The 25,575-nt window shown below is 43.7% G+C and overlaps 2 protein-coding genes across 2 annotated transcripts; one reads left to right on the forward strand and one right to left on the reverse strand.

Moving 5' to 3' along the window:
* Positions 1-645: 645 nt before the first annotated feature.
* On the reverse strand, positions 646-5,346 carry asb8 (ankyrin repeat and SOCS box containing 8). The gene is made up of 4 exons (XM_030119593.1): positions 5,221-5,346; positions 4,097-4,271; positions 3,903-4,007; positions 646-3,115 (listed from the first exon to the last, which is right to left on the reverse strand). The coding sequence occupies exons 2-4, from the start codon at positions 4,223-4,225 to the stop codon at positions 2,480-2,482; spliced, it is 870 nt and encodes a 289-aa protein (XP_029975453.1). The 5' UTR covers positions 4,226-4,271; positions 5,221-5,346; the 3' UTR covers positions 646-2,479.
* A 5,648-nt stretch (positions 5,347-10,994) lies between these two features.
* LOC115407449 (uncharacterized) lies at positions 10,995-19,959 on the forward strand. The gene is made up of 9 exons (XM_030117796.1): positions 10,995-11,028; positions 11,219-11,364; positions 11,450-11,554; positions 11,637-11,720; positions 12,607-12,687; positions 12,782-12,968; positions 13,044-13,246; positions 16,991-17,162; positions 19,859-19,959. The coding sequence occupies exons 1-9, from the start codon at positions 10,995-10,997 to the stop codon at positions 19,957-19,959; spliced, it is 1,113 nt and encodes a 370-aa protein (XP_029973656.1).
* The last annotated feature ends 5,616 nt before the right edge of the window (positions 19,960-25,575 follow it).

Raw genomic sequence — 25,575 nt, forward strand, 5'->3', positions numbered from 1 at the left:
AACTGAATGCATGACATAGTCAAACATTGCAGCCAGCGATTTAGATGATTTATATTGATTAGGGTTGTTAGGGTAACAACGCTGTTAGTGACTGACTAACTAGGGAAAGGTTTGACAATGTTTCATATAATATACAAGGTCATACAGGCTTTATTCATTATAGCCAGTCTGTATCTTTTATAACAAGTCATCATGCCATACTTCCTGTTTTATTTTATTTTATTTTTTTCATTTAAAGTCTCTGTACCGTCATATCTTGTTTTTCTCAGTGTGAACTTTTTCTTCAAGTACTCATGTTCACAGCTGGTGAAATCCCCAATCAGGAGACAGTGACCATGTCATTTAGAGACAAGGCAAGGGGGACCCCCAATGGAATTTTTGAGAATTGAACGTGCTAAAAATATGTTCAGGGTATTTTCAATAGAAGACAACGTGCTGCAAAAGAATTTCATAGCATATTTTTTTCCACATGCTATTTTTTCCCCTTAGTTTTTGAAATAACATAATGGATACTGAAAGCAGGTGAAAAAATTCAGAATGCTCTCTTCTAGAGCTCTCATTGTCATGACTGATTCACTCTAATCAGAGCAGTTCAACTGTGATCGAACGGGTTTATTAAAATCAACGACATTCCACACTAGTGAAAATGTTCAAAATCTTTATTCTCGTGGTGCATTTTATGCCTCAACAATTAATTCTTTAAAGTGTGAATAAACTCTCTATGACAGTTCTATCACACTGGGTTTATTCTTTCATGTCAATCAATATTCAGATCAATTCAATGGAAGGACGTCAGGTAAAATTATAAAGTACACACCTTTAATCTCACATCAACCAATACATAAAAAAGGAGGCTTGCTTGCATTGGAGTAAATGTGCATCAGACGTTATTGTTGCAACACTGCACACTGGTGTAGGTAGGTAATGGCGCTCTTGCCTGTGCTTGTGTTTGTTGTCTAAAGGTAATCTGTGCTCCTCCCACAGTGCAAAAGCATGCATTTGAGGTGAATCTGTGACTCTGAATTATCCATATTGATCATTTTTTATGTGGCGGTAACAGGTTTAGTAGAACGTGTTAAGTGCAGTTATAAAGAATTAATTATGGCTGATTTTGGTTTTGAAACCATGAGTTGTTTTTAGATGCACTCATGGTTTTCCTACAAGTGTACATGCATTTGCATTGTAAAGAGAGCTAACAAACTCTGATAATGTGAACAATGTGACTGTAAGATTTATTAAATCCAGCTAAAACACACAGTTCCTGTATGTCTTAGTTAACATCTTTTTCAGCATAAAAGAAAGTAACAAAAATGATTGAAAAATGAAAGCATTTACTTGCAGTGTCTTCACAAAGAAAAACACAAGACATGATCTCAGAAGTCAGCTGAATCTTTTCTTCTTTTTTTTTTTTTAAACACAGCTGCAAAACAGGCAAACAGAAATCAAGCGCAGAAATGGTCTGATTTTACACAAACCACCTCATATTATACAAGTTTAGTGGATCTTTCTCAGAGAAAAACTGAAACGCTGTGTCATTTCACACTTCTAACATTTAGACTTTATCATGAAGCCAAACATAACCTGCAAAATGTTGGACCAGTGAGCACCCTTGAAGTCGTAAAGATTCCAAGTTAAGACTGGAAACATCAAGAAGTCCTAATAATACTAATAATTATGTACGTATATAAAAAGAAAAAAACAACTTATTCCTTCTTGGCAACTAGAACTGCACCTCAAATAATAAGAAACACTAAACCCAACATGCTGACAGATGTGTCGACATGACGCTCATCAGCATTTCCCATAAAATTAAGAGTTTGAGGAGTTTCATGTGTAAAAGAAAAAAGTGAGCCAAATGTTAATATTTATAAACTCCCTGTTGCTTCTAAACAAACAGCTCTATCACATGAGCTATTTTTACACATTTGTGCCTCAACATTGCGTCAGGACCTGTTTCCTCTGACAAAACTACTGAACAGCTTCATACAACGAACGTTAACACTAAATTTATAAACGCTGTGTTTTGCTCTAATGGAACAGAGAAGCACTAAGTCCTCTGTGGGCAAACTAACAACTCATTGCTTACATGATATAATTCAAAGACACATTAACTGTGATTAAAGCGAATGAAAACCAGATAATACACATGAAAAGTGGCTGCGCTGGATGGCTGGACACAGCCGTCTCATCTCTGTTCGTTCCTATGATGAAGACAAATCAGATCTGCTGGTCTGCGAGGCGGGCTGAGGATAACGTCCTGCTGCAGACAATCACAAAGAGCAATCGCATCATTCTCTACTTCCAACAGGACTCCTTCAGATGTTACACAATGACTGGATCATTTCACTCACAGACCATTTCCATGTGCCTCTCTTGGAGACTTTCCCATAACTGAGTGGTTCTTTTAAGATGAATGTGGTGTGATGGGCTGTCTAATAATCAGCTGGTGACGTCTGAGAAAGTCAAAATGTTTCTGTCATCAGTCTCTCAGCAGAAGGTAGTCTTTAATCGTCTCTGGTAAAGGCAGCTCTTTCACAGCGGTGGGGAGGAACTGCACTCCGAGGCTCTGCCGGACGGCGCATCGCGCCAGAGAGCGCAGCGTGGGAGCCTGGGCCACCATGTTGGTTAGCCGCGCCAGCAGCTGGGGATCTTTACTCAGCTCCCTGGGGAGGGTGCCGTCAGCCCGGCGGATCTCGAACCTCCCCGCCGCTCGGCACAGCAGATCCAGGCACTCCTCCTCCTGCTCGGTGCCCAGGCCCCGCGCCAACAGGGCCACCAGCCGGGAGATGGGCGTCTGGCCCTTCAGGTTGGTCACGTGGACCTGGGCTCCATAGTCCAGCAGCACTTTGACGCTCTCCAGGTTGCCCTTCATGGCCGCCCAGCTCAGAGGCGTGTCATTGTTGTAGTCCCGGGCATTGGGACAAGCCCCGCTCTCCAGCAGGGCCCTCACACACTCCGGGTTGTCTTTGAAGGCGGCCCAGTGAAGAGGAGTGTCCTTGTTGCCGTCCAAAGCGTTTGGCTGGGCCCCGTACTCCAGCAGCAGCTCCACACAGCTCTCGTCCTTCTCGGCTGCATAGTGCAGTGCTGTGCGGTTATAGCCATCCAAGGCGTTCACCTGATGAAGAAATACGATACTTATTTTGACCACTTTCTTACTGATGAGAAAAATCTGCACATGAAACACGTTTGATGCAAAATAACTTCTCTGGCCTCGTAAACACAAACATGGTGGAGGAAACTTGTTGTTGTGAAGCTTCATCAGTCCAAAACCAATAAACTCTCTTTGTTTGTGCTTTAATTTGACATTAAATATCGATCGTGACATTTATCAGCTGTGTAGATAACCCTCTGTTAACTGCAGGTGAAGTACTTGGCTACATACAGTAAATATTGTCTGTTAGAGACGGTGTCATCGACGTGAGTACTTCCAGCCTCTGAGAGCTCAGGCTATAATTAAACTGCCGTGACCAGAGCAAAACTACAGGGTGGCTGTGAAGACAACTCCAAGTTCACTTTCTACAGCCTGTGCAGCTTCAAGTACAAACAGACTGTAAAGTGTAACTCTAAATCAATATTTTTCCAATTTGTTTAAAATATGCTCAACTCAAAATTCAATTGTTAAGTCCCACATTGTAAAAAACTTGAAATACAAATCTTTATCAGTAATTCATTTACAAACATTGCCGACAATTCATGAAAAGATAAGCTGTTTCTGAACTGTGTTCGTCACTGTGGTAAAAAAAAAGTGTCTACTCACTTGGGTCGGACTGCACGTCAGTAAATATGTTGCTCAACATTTAGTGACAGAAGGGAACAATCTATTGTAGGTAAACGTTACAATCCCTCTGATAAAACCTGACAAAAAAAGGGCTCAGAGTGTGTTTGATCCATGGATAACATACCTCTGCACCCTTCTCCAGCAGGAGCTCCACACAGTCGGCATCGGCCACCATGCAGGCGCAGTGCAGGGGTTTGAGAGTGCCATGCATCCGGTTCACATCAGCTCCCTGACACACGCAGAACAGAACCAACATGACTGAGGCCACGGGAAGACCACCATTCATATCAGGTGTGGAGGGAAGATCGGCCGACATACCTTCCGGATCAGATCCTCCACATTGTCGTGTGGGAAAGAGCGGATGGCTGCGATGGTGCGGATGAGCCGCTCAGACAGGGAGTATTTACTCTGAATGCTTTGCATGATGTACCACATAGTAGAGCTCATGTGTGACAGAGGACCATGGCACCCGGGCAGGTGACACTATGGCTCACTGGAAAGACATTCATCAAGCAGTGGAAGTTGAAAGCAATGGGACAATTCACAACCTGCCCCTCTTCCCGAACCATAGTTTGAATCCCTCCCCACAACCTGTTTGAATGTCCTATCTTTTAATCCTCCAAAAGGTAAAGGTTTCTTCTTGTCAAAAAGTAGTTTTTCCTTTCCATCATGGCTTATGCTTGCTCATGTGGAATTGTTGGGGTTCTCTCTGTATAAAAGTGTCTTTTGATGTGGTATTTGGCATTACATTGTTAAAACTGAGTTGAACAAATTGGATAAAACGTCAGGAAAAAGTTACACCGGTTGTCAATTTAGTAGTTTAAATTAAAAAAAAAAAAAAAACTTGTCTTCAAAATGTCCATGTTATGAAATGAAGCAAATCAAGTAGCCTCTATAGTGGAGCTGGAGCTGTAAATTACTGATTCCTTAATTAATCAGTTATATTTTTATGACTAAGATTTCAGAAAGTAGCTCGTGAAATGTCTAGTAGTATAACTTTAGTTTAATTAAGTTAAGTAAAAGCGGATGCCTGGGGTTATTAAGCGGTTGCTTCTTAATTAAAGTCAGTCAGCACAACAGCAGGAAGCAGTAAATAATGTTTACCACTGTGAACTGGCTGTCAAAGCACAGGGGGGGAAAAGGACCGAACGCAACAGCGGCAGATAATATCAACGTGGATCTAAAACCTGGGAGATATGATCGTCTGATCACAGAGTCCAGGCGAGCTGGAGCTGCTGACTTTACACGGCCGGAGAAGAAACGACGACCTGCGGCTCCGTCGAGCAGCCTTCAGTCGGCTAGCTGCGAGCTAACGCTAGCATCGAGATGCGAGCAGCGATCCGCAGCCGCGAGCACGAAAACACGAAATGACATCCATTTCAAACACGCCCGTCGTGTCACCCGCGACAGAAACACCGACGGAGGAGCGCCCGGTAACTCACCGTTTGCGCTCCACGGTTTTGAAGGTCTGTCCGGTTGTTGACGGCTGCGGCTCCGCTCCGACATAAACACGGGACGTCACCACCGCGGCCACGCCCTCCGCCTCGAGCGCACCGAGGAGCGGCGGCGCGCACGGAGGCTCGCGGCCGCGACCGATAACTTTCAGCAACTTGTTAAAAATGTCATTTATGGGGCCCGACAGGAAGGTACGCCTCAACCGGGCGTCCCGAAATAGACGCGTATGGCCGACACCGTGGGACCGGCTGCATGCCGACGGTAGGTCAGTGTTAAAGCACCTTGAGTGGGGGTGACACATGGTCAAAACATTGAAAGCAAAAAAGAAAACAAAGAAAATGTCACCCTTAACAATGTGCAATGAAAACACATATCCTTAAAAAAACACATTGGTTTACTATAAATCCATTAGGCCTATTTTTTAATTACGAACAAAAAGCAATGCAGTGGTGAAAGATAATTTAGGTATGTCTGTGCCATATCAAGTCAGTTTAATAACCATCCCGGTACAACTGAACAGAAACAGTAGGATATCAGTGCTCTCTGAAGCAACTATTTAATGGCAATATTAATATTTGCACACACAAAAAACCCCCAACATATTTCACAACCACAATTTGGCCAACAAATCACTTAACTTACTATAGAGTTTTGCTATTTTATATACAGCTGAGCACATAAAACGGTGCATTGGCAGAAAATCAACAAGTATTATGTTTTAAGTATATGAAGAAATTGATACTGGAAAAGATAAATAGGCCTACTGTGCAGTAAATTTTAATAAAGCTAAATGTTACTAATGTGGTCAGAACTGCAACAATTAACTGATTTTTCAATTAACAGATTTAAAAAATATACATTATGTAACAGTTCTGATCATTTCAACAATTTATTGAATAATCCAGAAAATAAAATTAAACTTTTGATTCTCTTTAAAGTTGAGAAGAATCTTTCTGATTCTGCTGTTGGGTGTGCGGATGAGAATCTTGAGAAGGCTTGCTTGCAGTCTCAGTGAAGCCTGTTCTCCATGAAAAACTGGAACAGAGTCAGTGCACCACTGCAGGCCCTGAACTCATTTTCTTAGATGAGGCCTAACTCTGTTGTTAGCTGGTCTTGCTTCAACATGGGAGGCCTTCATGGTAGCTTCTGATGCTGAATCCAGGAACTGTACAGCGTGTTGCACAAACAACTTTCAATGTAGCTCTGATGAGGTGCTTGGCAAATGGGAGCTGCTCTTTGGCATGTCTCAGAATGGTTCTACATACCAGACATAACACATAAATAATCATTAAAAAAAAAAAGGTAAGTAGTAAGTACACATAGTAAACCTTACCATAACAAATAATGTCATCAGTATTTTCTGACAAAATGAGATCAGTGTCTGCCTTCCTCAGTAGGTGCACAGTGAGTAGAATATAGCATAATAAAAGCCAATGTGAAATGTGTAACTTTTATTGCACAAGAACTGAGGACGGCAGACAGAGAAATATAGCATATAATAATTTTACATATCAAAAAAAAAAAAGAAAAGAAAAGGTAAAAACACAACTGGGTGTCTTGTCAACAGGACTTTTATGTAGCACCTCACCTCTGAAGCCAACTGCTGTGGTTCTCCCTGTCCAAATGTTCTCTTTCTCTTTATGGAGTGCATGCTGCTGCACAGACGTGGCGTATTCCTCAGTTAGAGAAGGAAAGGAGTCTGGGTTTTGCTGCTTTATTTCCAGTTTTTCCACTAATGTTCTCCTCTCAAATGGATTTTGGAGAAAAGACCATGTTAAATTTATATTTTCACTTCCCGAGTCATCCATCCTTGTCATGGCCATCACAGATATCCTACGTATTCACACGTGGACTGCCACAGGCAGACTGGGCTTGGGTGATATATTTATCACCCTTTGTCCATCAAATTCAAGGACACTGATTTGATAAATGCCTGAGTTCCCTCAGGCGCCACCGTTCCATCTCATGCCACCTGCATACGGGAGGGGCAGGGCTTGTGTTGATGCAGCAGCTCAGCCAATAGGAAGCTGGAATGAGCACATAACCGTTAAACTGACAGGGACATGACCAACAGCGACACAGGAGCAACCATTGCCCGAGCTTGACATGTATTAATATTGCCATCCATCTTGTGGGTCATTATCTCTTCCATCGCCCCACAACTGTTGAATTGTAAGACCTCCAGTCCAGCTGAGCTAACAAAAACAGTTTCAGGATGTTGAAATGTGGACGAGTGATGCTGTCATCTGTCCAATATACGGACTCTGTTGTAGTCTATCATCTCCTCTTCAGTCTCCTTAGGAAACGTTGACGTTATGGTAAATTGCACCTACGATTTGTTGAAATTTCTGGAGGTTGGATACACATAAGCAGTTTTATTTCCTCTCACACCCCAAGAAACTATCCGTGTTGAAATGGGGTGAAGTGCCCCGTCAGCGTGATGAAAGACATTAATAATGTATGCCAGTAATGGACACTTCTGAGTTACAAATCCTCCTAATGGCCAGCTATCCAGAGGCAACCCATTTTTACTTCAAGCTCTCCGTTAGTGCCGGACGTCGTAGATACGTTTTTGATAAATCAAAGTAAAAATTACTTCTTCAATTTGTTGGTGGTACATGCCGTGTCCAGGTTTGTCTTTCCATGATCCCACCTCTGGCTCCTCTTTCTCACTGGGTTTCACTTGTCTGAGGCATTCACTGAGCAGGTTGTCACTGAGGGCCATTTTCTGGATATATTCTTGGAGGGATGATGTTTGCTCCTGGATGGTGGCTTTGACACTCAACAGTCCTCGGCCTCCCTCACTTTGCTTGGTGTACAGCCTCACGATGCTGGACTTAGGGTGAACCCCTCGGTGTATTGTCAGGAGTCTCCTTGTCTTGATATCGTTAGCTTGCATCTCTTCCGGTGGCCACGATGTTATACCAGCCGGGTATCTGATTACTGGTAGGGCATACATGTTAATGGCCTGGATTTATTCTTGCCATTCAGCTGACTGTTCAGGACCTGTCTCAACCTCTGCAGGTATTCGGCTGTGGCTGGCCTGCTTCCAGAGTTGTCCTCCACAGTGCACTGAGTTTCCCAGGAAGGTTCTTAGTTCCCTGTTGATGTTGGATAGTTTCAGGCATTCCAGTATCCATGTGTGCGGCACTGAGTCACAGGCTTTCTTGTAATCAGTCCAGGCGGGATGGGATAGGCGCTTCCATGTAGTGCTGTGAAGTGTCCCAGAAGCCTATAGACAGTGCTTCAGAGGCTGTTGTAAGCTTGACAATCAGACATTTGTGGAGTTTTCTAGCGAGAAGGAAGTGCTGTTGACTAGGAGACGTACATCTAACAAAGTTGAGACAAAGAAACAAATTCAACAGCTAATCCTTCTGGAGGAATTTAGAAACTGTGTGAGGTTGTTTCTGAGAGTGTCTACACTGGAGAAAGCAGCGATACTCACTGATGAGTATTTACTTGTACATGAGGTTGTCTTTGAGAAGCCTTTTAGACAAAAGGATTCTGGTGCTTCTCATCCCACTCACTCCAACAGCGCCGTTATAAATCAGGAACATCAGTACCGGCTGCAAAGGCTGCAAGTCAGAGGATTTGTTTTTTCTGTAAAAAAACTGACCAACTCATAGCAGATTGTTGTGCTCTTCACAAGAAGTAGGAAGTTGCTAAACCTGTTGGACTAATAGCATCAGTTGCACATCCAATTTCATTTAAAGTTGGTTTGAAGCAGCATGCTGCAAAGGCACATAAAGCCATCAGGAGCTCCCGTGTGCCTGCTGCTGAAGACGTAAGCTATGTCAGTCAGTCTTCGGTGGTGGTGATGCAGAGGCTGATGTTTTGCAGTGCAGCACAGACCAGAAGACCCTTGCAGCCATGAAGCTTAACCAGTCAAGCAGGACAAGGAGAGAGTTCCTGGTGGGCACCATGTGCTACCCACCCCCCACTCCCTCCATGTATTCACTCATGGTGTCATGGTGTGAAAGCACCATGGGTTGTCCCTTTTTTTTACAGCCCCTGTTCTTCTTCTTCCTGTTGTTTTATGGCGGGTGGCAGCCAACTTTTAGGCACATTTCCGCCACCTACTGTGCGGGAGTGTGGGCCAGAGGATATTTCTCTGCCTAAAACTCAGACTCTCCTCATGATTCCACTATCCCTCAAGAATTTGAACAGATGTTTACAACTGTCTTGCTCATACTTTAAGATGTTCCCCAGCAGAAAAAGACCCCCTGACTCCTCTAATTTCCTCCTAAAAGCACGTCGTTCCATCTCATACTTTCCGCATTGCATCAACACGTGCTCCACACTCTCAACAGCCTCACCACACCTACAAATTCCCGTTGGGTGTTTCCCTATCATTGCCAGAATTGGTTAAGCCCTGTGTGCCCAATTCTAAGCCGACCCAGAACAACCTGTTCTCTTCTGTTCACTTCCAGAGCTTTATGTATCTTGTACAGGTGTCTTCCTTTTCCCCCCTCATCCCAGAGCCGCTGCCATTCTGCCTTAATTTGGCTTTTAATCTATGTTTTTGCCTCCGATTTACTGAGAGTTACCTCCCACAGTCTTTCCTGCGTTAATGCTTGTTTTGCCAATTGGTCCGCCATCTCATTCCCCGTTACCTCCTTATGGGCAGGAACCCATGGGAAATGAATGGTTGTTTGGACATTTTTTAATCTATACAATATCTGATGTATTTCATATAAAAGGTCTGGTCGGCTCTGTGACGAGAAGTTTTGAACTGAGGTTAAGGCTGACAGTGAATCTGAACAGATTAAAGCTTGCACTATTTGGTTCTCTTCTATCCAGCGTAACGCCATTAACAACGCCATCAATTCCGTTGTATAAACCGCAAGGTGGTCCGTGGTCCTCTGCCTCCTAAAAATACCTAATTCAGGGACATCAAAAGCATACCCAGTTCTCCCTGATTCAGGATCCTTAGACCCATCAGTAAAAAGGACAGTACATTTTGCATACCGACTCCGAATTCTGACATTAACAGCTTCCGCCAAGTTCCCACTACTACGACTTTTTAACCCATATATATAGAAATCCACATCTGCAGTAGGCAATAACCAGTATGGAGTATACACAGCCCCTGTTGTGCCAGCACTGATCACTACACTAATCATGAATGTGTTGCAGGAGGTGCTCACCTGAGGTGATTAACTAAGTGGCTGCACCTGAGCAGGCAGAGGCAATAAAGGCTCTGTAACCTCCTCACTCTTGCCACTCCACACGAGACACCTTGTTGTTTGTGCTGTTTTTTGTTCTCCTTTATGTGAGTATTCTTGGTGAAAAATAAACATCTTATAAACTTAAACCCTGCGGGATGTCCGTTTTATGTAGCGGGTCATGAGCCAGCCGTAACATTTCTCAAGATATGTCCTCTAGCATCAGAAAAATGCCACATGAACATGTGAGCAACATGGAAACCATGATTGGAGTGAGTCTTTAATTCTAAAAATTCACAATGAAAGGAAGAAAAAGAAGAAGCTGAGTATATTGATCACCTGGTTCAAGTTTAGAAATGTTTGGTGAATGGATGGAGAAATTATTTTGCTCTGCAAAACAAAGAAAAACTGGGGTGACTAACTAAATATAAACCTCTCGACTTTTTGGACATAATGTACAGTCTGTCCCTGTATCCAGCATCGGATAGTTTTAATTATTTAACACGGTCCTTTTAGTTTTTCTCAGTGATTGCTGTTCGATTTGTGTGAAGTAAACGTGATAATCATGTCATTTTCAGCCCCAGCGGGTTTCAGTCATGAAGAGCCACCATAAAGCTGGAACCACGAGAGGTAAGCATGAGACCGGCATCTTTTCCTGCAACCATAGAATTATTATATTTGAACATATTTATGTTACATCTACAGTTCAGTGTCATAAAACAGGAAAAACTTGGTCATATTTGAGATTTTATTTCGTCTCTATTGGGGGATATTGTCAAATTCCACAATTACACTCGGTGAACCCGATGTTTCCTCTCAGGGCCCCCGAAGTCGGTGCAGTTCTCTCTGGACCCCACTGCTCTGCAGAGCATCCTCCTGAATGAGGGGGTGAGGGCCGGGGGGCCAGCGGGAATGACACCCCGAAACTCCACCTGTCCGCCGGGCAGAGGCACTTCCATCTGCACAGTGAGAACACAGCAGAATTCCAGGATACTCTTTTTGAAAAAGCTTTACAAAAAGCACAAACTCAGTGTAATTGTTGCTGTTTCAGCCTCAGAGAGTCCCAGTTAAAAAGAATCTGGCAGGGTCGACTCCGAAAATTCGCTGGAACCCACAGAGAGTGCCCAACTCCAGGCAGCAGCCCCTGTCTGTTCTGGTGGGAACACGTGCACGGTGACAACGTTCAGTCGGAGTCCCTGTGGAGTGTAGTCACTGCTTTATGCCCTGGTTGTTTGCAGAAATTTCATATGATGGGCCCAAAGTCACCTTACTACACTCCGGGAAGCAGACGCTGCAAAAGCAAACTGCAGCCGCAAGAAGAGGTAAGAACAAAACACATTTTTAAACATTGTAAAACAGTCCAGGATGGCCTGAAGCAGCTCTAACTGAAAGCTTTCCCAGCTGGTTCCACCTGAGAGGAGCCTGATGGCTGAAAGCTCGGCCTCCTCTTCCACTGTGATGCTGTGTTTTCATTTAGGGCAGTTTGAGTGCTGAAAACTGATTTTCTGTTTATCTAATCCAAATTTTTAAAATATCTGAGAATCAACCATTTTACTATTGGTTAATGAGGAGTAATCATTTTTGTTTTTTGCATAGAAGGTGCTTCAGTATGAAATGAAAAAGTATAGAGACTTGGAGGTAAAAAAAAATGGACTTAAGTTTTTAAGAGGTTATTTGAAAGTTAGACTTGAAACAACATCCACAATCTACCCGCACTGCTACTGAGATCTTCAGGCTGATCTCGATCAGTGTATTGGACACTCCTGGAGTACATTAGTTTTTATTAGTAATTTTGCATTGACTCCAAATTGGGGATTTCTGAAATATTTTTAATGGAGCATCTCGCTGTGAAGTCCCAGTAGGCCCAATAAAACGAACCCCGGGACCTGGCTTTACTTCAGGGTTCATGTCAACATCAATAAACACAAAAATAAGAACGTGAAAATTCAACTCTGTACACTACTCAGATTAGATCTTACACTCAAATGTATTTGTTGGTAATTGTGTCTGCTTCGCTTTCCTTTAGTTGGTTTTTGTGTTTCCTGTAAACTGCTCAACTTTATTATGTTGTTTTGGTTTCTTTTTGCAGCACTTTTTCAATATTTTTTCAGAAGTGTGAAAAATAGCTTATTTAAACCAACTTCCATCTGGTTTTCATGTTCCCGCCTCGAGCCGGGGTTGTAATCCAGCTGTGTCATTTGCCTGCAGGTCGTCCAGAGGTTATTTGACGATCGGGAGGATGAGCAGAGCGACGAGGCGACCCACAAAGACCCGGCTCAAGCATCAGAAGTGAGACGTGGGAGAACATCCCGACAGGATCCACGCTGATGAAAGCTCTGTGTTCCTGTTTTAAAATGGATGTTTCCTCCTGCACCCCTCCTAGAGTGACGTCCCCTGTGAGGAGAAGGGAGAAACCGTCACGACATCCAGCGGCGTGGAGCCGCAGAGCTCGCAGGTTTTCATTCAGGCACCGGGGAGAGAGTCTGTCATCTTCTTCTCATCGGGAACGAAGCTGTACAGAGTCCCCCCCGTCGAGGACCAGGTCAACCCGCCTGAGCGTCCTCGGACAGGTACGGCGGCGGCTCCCTCTCTCGCCGTACTCTTTAATTCAGCAGAACCGTGACCTTTGAACCGCCTCTCTCCAGAGCTTCCAGGTCAGAAGACCTGCTCCCTGGCTCCTCCTGCGGAGATGCTGCGGCGCCGTTTCCCGCCGCTGGAGGAGGCCCGCATGGACCACGAGGTCTCGACGTACACCTCCCAGCCGGTCCCCGCCCACTCCAGGTTCCTGCCGCCCCGGCCTCACTGTGGAAACCCGCTGGCCTCTGCCTTCCTCTTCGAGGAGTCCACTGTGAGTCGAGTTTCCGTAACTTCTTTGTGCAAACCGGTGGATAATTTTTCTGAATTGTGAACACACAGCCAGGTTCCTTTACCTGCAGATGATTCAACAACCATCTGAAAACTGTTGATGCTGCTTTTGAGAAGTTTTATTGGCTGTGAAGTTGATTAGAACATAAGGAGAACTCAGATTTAAACATCACGACAGACTGAATCGTTTTGTGTGTGCACACTGCAGTGGCGGCGCCAGAGTATTTCTTCTGGTTCAGCTAAGGTGGGGCTGACCCATATTGTGGCAGGGCTTCAAAAAATGCCAGAACTTCAATGTGAATATGTATTTAAAATAAAACAACACCCCGGCTCCATCTAGATGCAGTGAGAACACGGTCGCTCCCTGGGTCGAGCCAACTTTCCTCGTTTGCCGCACTTTTGTCAGTGTGAGGCTTCCCTAACGCACGACACGAACTGTTATTCTAAGCACATACGTCGATCATGGCGGAGAGCCTGTCTTCCTTTAGAAAGTCAGCGATTTGTACGGCCTGCAGCAAAATCATGTACAACAGAACAACCGTTCAGGCTGCGTTCTGTCTCTGGTTCGGAATCACAGCAGCATACCGCCTGCAGTGCCTCTGCAGTCCGCTGGAGGAGGTTGCCAGATCTGACGCTGCACGTTTGTCTGATAATGTCGCTATGACTGACTCTGATAAGTCTATTATGGATGAAAGCTTAAGACCGGGAGATTGGAGCTGGTCAGACATGAATTTTGTGACCTGGAAAAGCTCCTCCAAAACCGTGAGAAGCAGGGCAAATGGTTCATCAATAAGACGGACCATCCAGCGACGTTTAAAAACAAATGTGTCCTTGTTTTGACCAGCTTACTACCGTTAACTTAATCACGGGTGAATTACAGCCAGGTTAGCTAAAGCACGCTCACATGAGTGACGTATCGCGTAGCAGGACCCCATTTATCCCATGATGACCCCAATGAGCGGCAGCTCAGCTGTCATCGCAGACGCCTGTCTGAATGCCGTTACATGTGCGCTGTGGCGCTGTTGGATTTAAAACTTTTATTTTTTCTTGGTTGGCTTATGGTAGGGCTAATACAATTCTTGGTGGGGCTTTAGCCCAACCAAGTCCCACCCTGACGCCGCCTATGGCACACTCATACAGCCACTTTACCCGCCTTTTTTTTTTTCTTTTGTTTTACAGAGATTTCTATCAATCGACTGTCCTTTCTCGACCACCCACTGCTCTTCATGACACTAATTAACTTTTCTCTTTCCTGTCAGTATTTCTTTCTCTTTTTAAAAGTATTGTATTAAATGTTTTTAGTGTACAGAATTTCTAATAAATGTATGTATTTTATATCACTGCCAAGCTGTGTGTGTGTGTTGTCTGTCAGCTTTTATTGCCTTCAAATTAAGTCAGATATTAAATATTTGTCAAAGAATCATCTTGTACTTTCACCTCTTAGTTACTTTCCCTGATTTTTGTCCAGTCGAGCTTTCTGTGCAGTTTGCATGTTCTCCCTGTTTGTTTCCTCCCACGGTTCAAAAAAATACACTTGAGTGGATTTTTTTTTTTGGAGTCGCCTTTAGCATGCATGTTTCCACAAACTCACCCCATAGTTTAGGTTTGATACTTGTATTTCACAGCTCTTCATCAATGATCTCTTTGAAATCTGGGAGTCCCTCATTACGTTTTCACTTCCACCTATTACTGGAAACACTGAGATCCCTAGTGGACATTCCAGGAACAACAAGTACTTTTAATTGAAAAGTCACTTTACTGATTTATTTGGGGAAATTATTAATCTGCTTTTCACCCACAAAGAGTTAACCTTAACTTCAAGGGGCAGTTATTGTTGCAGTTCTCCACCAGGGAGGAGTTTTTTTAAAGGCCTTGCTCAAGAACCCGGTCTGAGGCTCTGCCAGGTTCCCTCTGCTGGGTCAATGTTGTTTGGTTAATTACCTCCGCCAGGAGGTTATGGAATCATGTCGGTTTGTTGGTTGGTTAGTTTGTTAGCGACATTATGGAAAAAGTAATGGATGGATTGCAATGAGACTTTGTGGAAAGGTGGGTCTTGGGCGAACTTAGAATCTATTAAATTTTGGTGATGATCCGGATGACTGTCTGGATCCAGGATTTTTTTTAAAGGATTCTTTATCATTGAGAGATAGGGCAGTCTTTGACATAGTGGGGCAGGCCCACCGACAGGGGGCGTGCGGCGCGGCTTGGTGACTGATTTGACTTGTGGCGGAGGTCTGCGCTCTGAATGCCAAATTCTAGTTAATACATTCATCAGCAATGTGTTTATTTACTGTAGTTACTAAAAATCCTGCGTGGTCTGAATCAGCCAATAGGAGCAACTCCTTTGAACTTGCCGCTTCCTGGTTATGAGAGCGTTTTTTTTTACTCCTGGTGAGGAACTTATGTATAATATTGAAATATATAGCGCATTTTGCTATAACCTCCCCATAGTTGAAATAAAGTAGATCTGAAGGGGATATAACGCAAACTTTTCCTTTGCTTTCTATCACAACAATGATAATAGTAAGCCTATGATTGTTTCCAATTTGGCAGTTTGGTAATTGCGACTCCCTATTTTTATCTCTGTGATGTTTATTAGTTTATCATAAGAGCTATTGAGCCAAATATTTTTCTTTCAGTGGAAGTTTTAGAAACATGAGTTTTGAGGTCTTTTTCCTGAAATGAAAACCTGCTGTGTGTTTATTTTGAATGGGACATGTCAGTGACAAAATTGTGTTGGTTTACATTCAGTGGCGTGTTTAGGTGGACTTGTAAACTTTCATCTTTATGTCTTTTGTTGAATATCTGCGTGGTGTGCACCCCCAGCAAATAAATCAGTCTTTTTGGGGCCACCACAGGACTGAATTTACTTTCATTCACATGTGAAAGTAGCCAAAATCAAACACAAATGGATCAACAGGAAATCTACTCAACATTTTTATGTTTTTTTCCCCCGATGTCGTTGAAGAGTCAGATATCAGACAGGCAAAGCCAATTGTTCTTTTAAATTTTTCTTTTTAACCTGTTTATACACCTGTATTATTTTATATTCCTGATTATTCCGTGCGTGCGTGCGTGCGTGTGTGTGTGCGCGCGCGTGTGCGTGCGTGTTTTAAAGGATTTTGAGTTTGTGTTTCAGTGTTTTGAGCTCATTTATGGACATTGTCAAGCCCAAGATGTGCCTTTTATTGCACATTTTACGCCCCTCTGGTACATTCATACGCACCCCGCGGCCTCCATCCACACTCACTTTGTGCTCATAATCTCTTGTCTCTGCTGCTGCAGTCTGTTGGGAATTTTGAGTTTCTGTTTCAGTCGTCACTGGTTTCAGTGTTTGAATCAGGGTGAACTGCTATGCGCCAGTTTGTTACCATATTGTTTACTGTAACTGTGTCGCAATGTGGATTTGTGGAATGAAAAAGAGATTTCATCCTGTCTCAAACTAATGTCTTTTCATCTCACTTCTAAATTTTCTGATGATTCTGGTGAGATCCTTCAGAATGCTTAATTTTAATTGATTTGTGGTATTTTTCTGCAGTATAGGAAGTTGTTCTGACAGCTCTGTCTCCATTGAGTTTCCTTGTCTGTCTACTACAGGTGGCTCCTGGGCCGCCTGAGTATATTTAGTGGAAAGAGTGGTGGAGGGGTGGGGGGTCAGTGGGAGGGGGTAGGAGCAGGAACAGTAGTCTATAAAGCCTGAGCCTTCGCTTGTGCCTCCCCCGAGCAGCAGACAGTGGAGGAGCAGTACTCTGTTCTTTCTAACCTCCCGCTCGTGGAGACCACCTGTCGGTCCGCTTCTTCTGGAAACATGTCCAAGGCGCCGCAGCCCACCATGGACCCCACCAAGATGGGGATCGGGCGGTCCATCGCCGTGCTGACATCGGGAGGAGATGCCCAGGGTAAGCAGAGGATGAGGCTCAGCTGGTCGGATGTGAGAGCGCAGCTTTAGTCTTGAGAAATGAGTCTTGAACTGATGTGAATGAATCCAACTGTTTCTGCTCTCTGCGGTCATTAAAGTACAGAGTTATTGGTGCCATCGGTAAGATCAGGCGCCACCGAACAGAAGCGCCAAGGAACATTTTCCCAAGTTGTCAGGGTGTCCTGGTGAAAGGGCTTTTTGTATGAAGGCACGAGGATGGGATCACGTCTCAGGATTCACCGTGCTGTCACAACTTTGTCCACGTTCATCAACACTTAGTGTGAAGCAACAGCACTCGTGACAACTCAGAGTGAATATACTGTAAAGCTGATGAAGATTAATCACTGTATTCACTCATCTTCAACCTTGAAATCTGATAGTCAGCCTCTTTATAGTTACTACAGCGGCTCCTTCACTGCTCACTGACCTCCAACCAATCTGCACCGAAGCTTTCTCTGCCTTTTGTTTCCCCTCATGTGTTCCCTAATTTCTCATCGTTGGGTGCCAATTTTAGTTTTGGTGACCTTTTTCTGGTATGGAAAAGAGAAACGACTCTGGGCCCAAGTGTTGTGTCAGGTTTACATTTCAGGGAGACATGAGACTTAACAGTGTAGATTTTAAGAAGAGGCCCAAAGTGACAACGAAGGGTTCCAGTAAGTTCAAAGTTCTCAATGAAGAATTTGGCCACTATATTTAAGATAAATTCAGTTCAATCATATTTCATCCTGTTGAGCCTCACATTTCTCCCTGAAACGTACATGTCAAACAAGCCGGCGTCCAGAGGAGGTAAAATTGTGTGTATGGGTCACAGGACTGAGCATGAATCATCATTGTAAAGGACTTGATCAGGGGAGTAAACTTATTCAAGACTGGAAGTTTGAATTTGCTCCTGCTCAGACATATTGACCTTTGCAGGCAGATGTGGAAGCCCGAATGATCTGGTACATACACCTACCGAACAGATGTACATATGAGACGCATGCGGCGGGTTATTGTGCCTGTCAGACCACCCATGTTGTTTTCACTACAGTTCCCATAATGTTTTGCGACCTGGTCACATGAGCAAACAACCTCGGCACATTCAACACATTCACATTCAACCTTCAGGCACATTATCCACCTCTAACCTGTCGGCCCAGCCGGCCGCCCTCCCGCGACGTGGGAAGCAGCCAAGTAGCATCTTTGTGATTGTTAAAAACTCGTGTCCTGTTGCGATGACGACGCCACCCGTGCCACGCCCCTACTCTGTATAATGGGAAAACGACCGGGGCCAATGGCAGCCAATGCCAGCAAAAGTGAACCGTGCAGAGTAAGGCCAAGCGGGGACTGGAGTAAAAGCGCCTACAACATACCAGTGGCTGGAAAAGGTGGGACTGAAAGACACTGCAGAGGCACTGATCATGGCTGCCCAACAACAGGCTTTAAACACATGATCAATAGAGGTCGGGGTGTATCACACAAGACAAGACCCCAGGTGCAGACTGTGCAAGTAAGTCCCTGAAACAGTACATCACATCACATCACAGCAGGGTGCACGATGCCGGCAGGAATGCATGGAATGCCATAACCAGGTTGTGGGCATAGTATACAGAAATATCTGTGCCGAGTACGGGCCGGAGACCCCAGAGTCTAGCTGGAGCACACTCCGAAAGTGGTGGAGAACAAACAAGCCAAGATCCTGTGGGGACTTCAAGATTCAGACTGACAAGCTGATGATGGCCAGTCAGCCTGACATAGTGGTGGTGGATAAACATGAGAAGAGAGCAGTTGGGATGGATGTAGCAATCCCCAGTGACAGCAACATCAGAAAGAAGTAACACGAAAAACTGGAGAAATACCAAGGGCTGAAAGAGCAGCTGGAGAAGAGTGGGCTGTGAAGGCAACAGTGGTGCCAGTAGTGATCGGGGCACTAGGAGCAGTAACCCCCAAGCAGGATGCATGGCTCCAGGAAATACTGGGAACAACAAAAAAATCACACATACACAAATGTGGTAAAAGTTTTTTTTCTTTAAATTTAATTACAACTTTTATTTTAATCACATTTGTGAAAAGTGTTAGACCACATGTTTTTTATGAAGCTCTTGCTTTGCAACTTCCTGAATGTTCACAATCTGCCACTGGCGTACCGGTGCCAACAACACAGCACATCCTTCACAGTCTGAATGGGTCAGTTGGGTTGTTTTGGCAGCTAAAGAGGAACCTGCACACTATCTGGCATGTGCCGTTGACATTCTACGTCGTAAGTGCTTAGCCCGCCTACGGGCTTCGCTAGTGGCACTCCCCTTGGCGCAGCCAATCAACTGAGACAACAAAAGCTTGACGCACCAATCCCCGCCGCCCGATGGTGCAGCTCCACGCCCCGCCGAGGGTATACCCCGAGCTGGAGGCAGCCATTCTTCCTTCTTCTGAATCAGCCAAGTAAGGGAAGCAGACAGCTGGGCCAGCAGGTAGGCGGCAAGGGGAGTGCCACTAGCGAAGCCTGTAGGCGGTGTTGGGGATCGTGGGTATCACCAGGAAGCTGTTCATTCGCCATGACTGCTGTGTGTGTGCACGCATACAGCAGGGGGGAGACCAGTCCTCCCCCCCACCAACCCTCATGGAGGGGGAGTCATTTGAATTTTCAGCCAAGCTTCAATGCCCACCTCTGAGAGGAGGTGATGAACTGTGATTGGTCAGGTTTCACAGAAACCGCCCAGCCCCCCGGCTCCCACTTCATGAGTTGGACCGAGACCTTCGAAGAGGAAGGTTCTCCAGCAGACTTCTCCCCCGACCTCTGAGGAGGCAGGTAGGGACCTTCCCTGGTTCCATAGCCGACCAGCCAGCACTGCTAACGGCTAACAAAGGAAGGATAGGCCCTCAGACCAGGGCCTAACCAGAGAGGACCCTGGCATCCAGCATCCAGGCTTCCCCACAAAGGACCACCAGAACAGGAAGAGGTACACGGCCTCTGCTCTCACGAACTGTTCTTAAGACTCCCACAGGAGAAGCGACCAATTCTTTCAGCCTGAAGCAGGATCTTCGGCCTCCAGCCAGACTGATCGACCAAGCCAAGCACCAGTCAGCCCAGCGTCTGACTGCCACCCGGGCCCCGGATCCACTCCTCCAACCCCAACAGCGGGCACGCACTTACTCGTAGAACTGGAGTTACGTCCAGTAACTATTAATTATATCTGTATTGCCAAAGCAAATAAAATGCAGACCACCAGCCCTCCTCCCCACCGATTCACCTTCAGCCTCAGGGAGCCCCGTTACTACCGGGCCACACGAGTAGCTGTAGGTGGACTGTCCCACATTGTCCAGGCTGAAGGGGTTACGCATGCTTCTTCCCCGCTAACAGCAAGTAAGATGCAGTGTCTGGGCTCTGTTCGGAGATTCACAGGCTTGAGGGTTCGCAGAGAGAAGCCCTGGTGGGTGGAAGCCCCGGAAGCAAGGCCAGGGAGAACAGCCCCACAGACGGCATGGGATGACCAGCTGCTGGGCCAGGCAGAAGTCCCACGTCTGTAAAATTACGATGCATACAGCAGCTTCTCAGATCTATTTATTTCCCTGGATAATACACACTGCCCAGTAGAGGAATGCTGTGTAAGAGAGAAAAATATGAAGTCCTCGGCTTACTAAAGGAATATTAAATGCTTGATAATCTCCACAAATTGTTCATTAAGTTAAAAACCAATGAAACAGAACAAAGATATAAGAGTGACATCAATAAATAAATGGATATAATAAGAATTAGCAAAAAGCTATGTTATATTAAATTATTCTATGAAACTAAAAATATCATAAAAGGAACTTTGGATATACTGACTTAAACAAGGACCTACCAAGGCTACTTTATTGATAAGAATAGTGTAAGTAATAACACCAAAACCATTGCTTCAATTGTTATTTGTTTTTGTTTTCTTTTTTGTAATTGTTGGTCCAGAGTTAGCCGCTGAAATCCCAGACAGGGTGATGACCAATGTCAAATCACCAATAGGAAGAATCCTTACTCAATTTTCCTCTCAGCAACAGATCAGCAGGAGGTGATACAAAAACTGCTCAAAAATGCTAAAAGAAACTACTGACTGTCACGATATTGACATGACAATCAGAATAAACCTGATCAACAGTACTGCAAAACCTCTAACCCGCGTCTGTGATTTATCATTTCAAACTGTTCAATTTCCAACTAAAATAGCAACACCAAAGGTAATTCCTTTGTATCAAGATAATTTGTTGGTTTTGTTACTTGTGTTTATTTGTTTATTCATGGTGGGCGGAAGCATAGAGGTTCACCAGGTGTATTGAGCGACAGCCACAGCTGATGGAGGAGCGCTAATTAGTTTGGCTGTAGGGGACGACAGTTTCTACTGATCACGCTGTTTTTCATTATTATTTGGACTCTTCAGCTTGAATCAATAATATCATCTGTTAATTTAAAATGAATGGGAACATCACCCAACCTGGACAACAACTTTGGATGGATTTTCTTTGACGCGCATTATAAAGGGAACTCTCCCTGTACCCAGCTGAGTGACTAATGGTACAGTCACTACACTGATCTTCCTCCTTTCTGTACACTGAACAGGTTTATTTGATCTGCAGCCAGCTGTATCATCTCAACAGAAACAAACTGTGTGAAGCACATGTGAGGTGTAAACACAGACCTTTCATCAACGGAGCACTCAAAACAAAATGGAACATCTGGAGGGTCAAGTTGTGCCTCTCTCCACCTGTGCTCCTTCCTTTTAACTTTTGCCTTAGCGGACTTCTTTGTTCTTTTGGCCCGTGTTGCTGTTGCATCCTCTTCCTCTGTGCTCATCTGGCCACCACTGTTATCAGACTCAGCTTCTGGTTGTGTATTTCTCCTCTTCTCTTGACTTTTTACCGGTACTTTACTTCTATGCTGCTTTGTTGCTGCAATGTGTACATTGGGGGTGTAATCCTTATCTAACACTTCATTAAGCAGAGGACATCTTTCATACTGATGTAGTGTGTAGCCATCAAGTATTGAAATACAGGTTTATCAGCTTTTGGATGCAATGATTCTGACCGTTGAGGGATTTACCACCAAATTCCACTTTTCACCTGTACGTATTATCAATTTTACAGTATAATAAAATGCAAAACATGAAGTAGCTATAACCTGCTTCAACAGATTAGGTGCTATTATTACTATATAAGTAAAGATTTGAAAAAAAATCCCACTTCCAAATCTTCAAAATCGCTGTTTTCTTTACCTTGATCCATGGATCTACCTGAAGGAAGCCATCTTGGATTGTCCCATATGCTGTCTGAATTGTTGTAGAGAAAAAGGCATCCACCAGGGGGCAGAAGACAAGCGTCAGAATGAACACAAGAAGGTTTTGAGAGTTGACCACATGGTGATGCAATAGGTCTGCGAAAAGCTTTTATCAAATTTGAATCATTTGGGAAAATACATAAGTTACTTGACAAAAGGTGCAAAATGTCAAAATGCCCGGAGGCGCGACACCAATCGCCATGACTGGCTGCTCTGTCACTAAGGAGCAGTCCAAGTTGGAGCTGAGACAATGACAGGTCGAATTTAAACCTGCACTAAGGAACTTTTCAACCTTAATAAAACATTTTAATATCTTTTGTGATGATACTTCGACTTACAACTAGTTGAATGACCCCTCTGTCACGGCCTGAGGGCGTCAGTATTGCTTTCACTTGGACTGAGCAGCTGTGAGGAGGGTGGTAGGAACCCTGCACACTAAAAAGCTCCAAATGTGCGGACTGCTTTATGGCATGCGTCACATCACGATATAACATTGTTTAGCCACCATTAGATTCATTTAGATCATTACCTCGTCGCTATCCGTCCTTCACACAGCCACTGGAAACAAATGTAGTCCGACAGCATGGCCACCGGGAACAGCAATTTACGACGCCACGCGCTAGGCCTCATGGGAACTGTAGTATTCTGTCAGGCAAAACACTACTGCTTTTGTCCACTGGCGCCGCCAAAATCAACGAAAACTGAACGTTCCTTAGTGTTGCTTTAACCCGTTTATAAAATCATTAAAACAAAGAAATAGTCTTGAAACAAAGTGGTTCCTGCATATTTAAGAGGAAGCAAAGTTTAAAATTTAAACGAGGCCATAAGAAACGTGACACCGGAGAGCCAAATCAAAATAATTTATTTTTGGTGACATTTCATACAGTTCTAAGATTGTGTCTCAAACACTTGGTTGATCCATAACTACATTTCCTTTTGCCACCCCAACCCAAATTAACAGAAGAACCCAAACATGTGGAGGAGGGGAGCGGAGGGGGAGCGATTCCTGGAGGCGTCTGCGAGAAGCCCGTCAACATCAACCATATGCTCCTAACATGATTTCACATTACTTATGAGTAAGATTCTTTTCAAAAACAAGTTAGTGCATTTTATTTAATTATACTAAATCACTAGCTGCTCATACTCATTGAAAAACAAAAAAACAAAATTAAATTAAAAAAAAAACAGCCCCAGTGATTAGATACTCCTTTACTGCATTACTAAACCCAAAAGTCAATGCATCAAGTATTTTCTCTCAGCTGACATCTCAATCAGTATATATATGTCATTATGCGTGATTTCATCGTGTTTTCTTTTTGTTTGCCAATGCGATTTCACACAACTTTGGGGAAACCAGCCTACCAAGATTGGGAGAAAAGCGTTGCGCATTAGAATTAAAATAAATAAATTTTAAAAAGCAATACATACAGTGAGTCAAACTTCATATTCTAAAGTCAACCTGTTTTGTTTTTCAAAAATTAAAAAAAAAAAAAAAAAAAAAAAAAAAGTAAAGAAAAAAAATAAACCCCAGAAAAACTCACCCTAAAAGCACAAAACAATCTGCTGGATACCGGCTGTCAAAAGCTTCCCTCCATTCAATTCAGAACTAGAACAATTACATTCTCCCACACACATTTCTAGTGAAGGGTTATAACAATATAGCATCAGCAACTAAACCTCTACAGCTTCTTCTTCCAAAAAAAAAAAAAACAAAAAACAAAACAAAACAAAACAAAACTAGCTTTTCTGGGCCAAACGTTTCCCCAAGACTACGTTATTGAGCAGACCTCTTCAATAAAAATCAAAACTTTAACCTAGCACACTATGATCGTAGGCAGCTGGCACATAGCACGTGAAAATGTTCCAATTGTCTTCAGACCCACGAACTCGGCTGCCTGATATAACGAAGCTATCGTCTTCAGCTAACTGCACTCCTCCGTCTGGATGTTTTTTTTTTTCTTTTTAGACGTTATGCAATTGTTAAGAACAGTTCACAGATATAAGCTTAACCTGGATATCCTGTGATGTTAAAAAAAAAAAGAAAAAAAGAGCCAAACTTCACCTAATCCAGGTGCACTGAACAGTCAAATTATAGCATCAGCCTTCTTTTTTTTCTTCTTACCCTCAAAAAAACAAAACAAAAAAAAAAAAAAAAGCTCACCCTACAACCCAAAAAGAAAAACAAACAAAAAAAAACATGTAAACAGATAACCTGACTGATTATTAACATGACACATGTTTCTGTATCCATTGGGAAGTGGGCAGACCCAACACAGTTCAGACAGACACGAGAAAACAACTCAACATGAAAAACTTTGGACCAGGCTAGCGGGTTCGCCGCGGCTAACAGCCCGGCGAGCCCCTCCCCCCCCTCCAGAAAAAAAAAAAAAAAAAAAGTTTCGGCTTGGAACAAAACCACACATCTGACTGCGGCGTACATCGACAGATTGATATCCGAGAGCGTTGAAGCCAAACCATGAACCAGGATCAAAACACCACCATAGAACACATTTCATTATTATACATTTAGAAGACCACACTGTCCGTTTCCAGGACAGTGACTCTGAATCTCTGATGTAAAAATCAAGAAACAAAAACAAAAAAAAAAAATCATCCATTTCATTACATCGGTGCAACAGCACACTGTAGCACTTCAATCATTTTGCTTAACAATCAATGCATACACAGACATCAGTCAACCCTTCAGTCATACTTGCAAATCTAAGCACACAAGAAAAAAAAAAAAAGAAAAAAAAAACTGATGTCTCATTGCGTGTTAGTGATATCTTTGTATATGTACATGACATATATGCATGTTCTTTTCTTCTTAGTGCATATTGTTCTTGCAGACCAACATCTATTCTTTAAAATCATAAAAAGGTAGAGGGCCATGTACGCGGCCCAGCATCCCACCTCTCCCTAAGCAGAGCGTAAATGAAGGGCCTCCGCGTAAATCGCACTTCAATTCTTTTAAGCATAATGCCAGAGGACCAGAGAACATTTTCGCTTCCTTTTTCCGAATCACTCAACGTCAAACGTTCCTCGGGTGTCGTTTTGCCCTTTGAGTCCTGGATGTCGCAGTCTCATTGTCATTTTAAAAGCTTTTCTTTGG

The sequence above is a fragment of the Salarias fasciatus genome, chromosome 20, assembly GCF_902148845.1.
Source record: "Salarias fasciatus chromosome 20, fSalaFa1.1, whole genome shotgun sequence".
Lineage (NCBI taxonomy): Eukaryota > Metazoa > Chordata > Actinopteri > Blenniiformes > Blenniidae > Salarias > Salarias fasciatus.

Coding starts and splice junctions, on each gene's coding strand:
- asb8 (XM_030119593.1), bottom strand. CDS start 4,225: ATGAGCTCTACTATGTGGTACATCATGCAAAGCATTCAGAGTAAATAC. Junction 4,008..4,096: donor TGGAGGATCTGATCCGGAAG/GTATGTCGGCCG, acceptor TGCGTGTGTCAG/GGAGCTGATGTGAACCGGAT. Junction 3,116..3,902: donor TGCTGGAGAAGGGTGCAGAG/GTATGTTATCCA, acceptor TTTCTTCATCAG/GTGAACGCCTTGGATGGCTA.
- LOC115407449 (XM_030117796.1), top strand. CDS start 10,995: ATGAAGAGCCACCATAAAGCTGGAACCACGAGAG. Junction 11,365..11,449: donor GAGGCACTTCCATCTGCACA/GTGAGAACACAG, acceptor TTGCTGTTTCAG/CCTCAGAGAGTCCCAGTTAA. Junction 12,969..13,043: donor GCCTGAGCGTCCTCGGACAG/GTACGGCGGCGG, acceptor GCCTCTCTCCAG/AGCTTCCAGGTCAGAAGACC.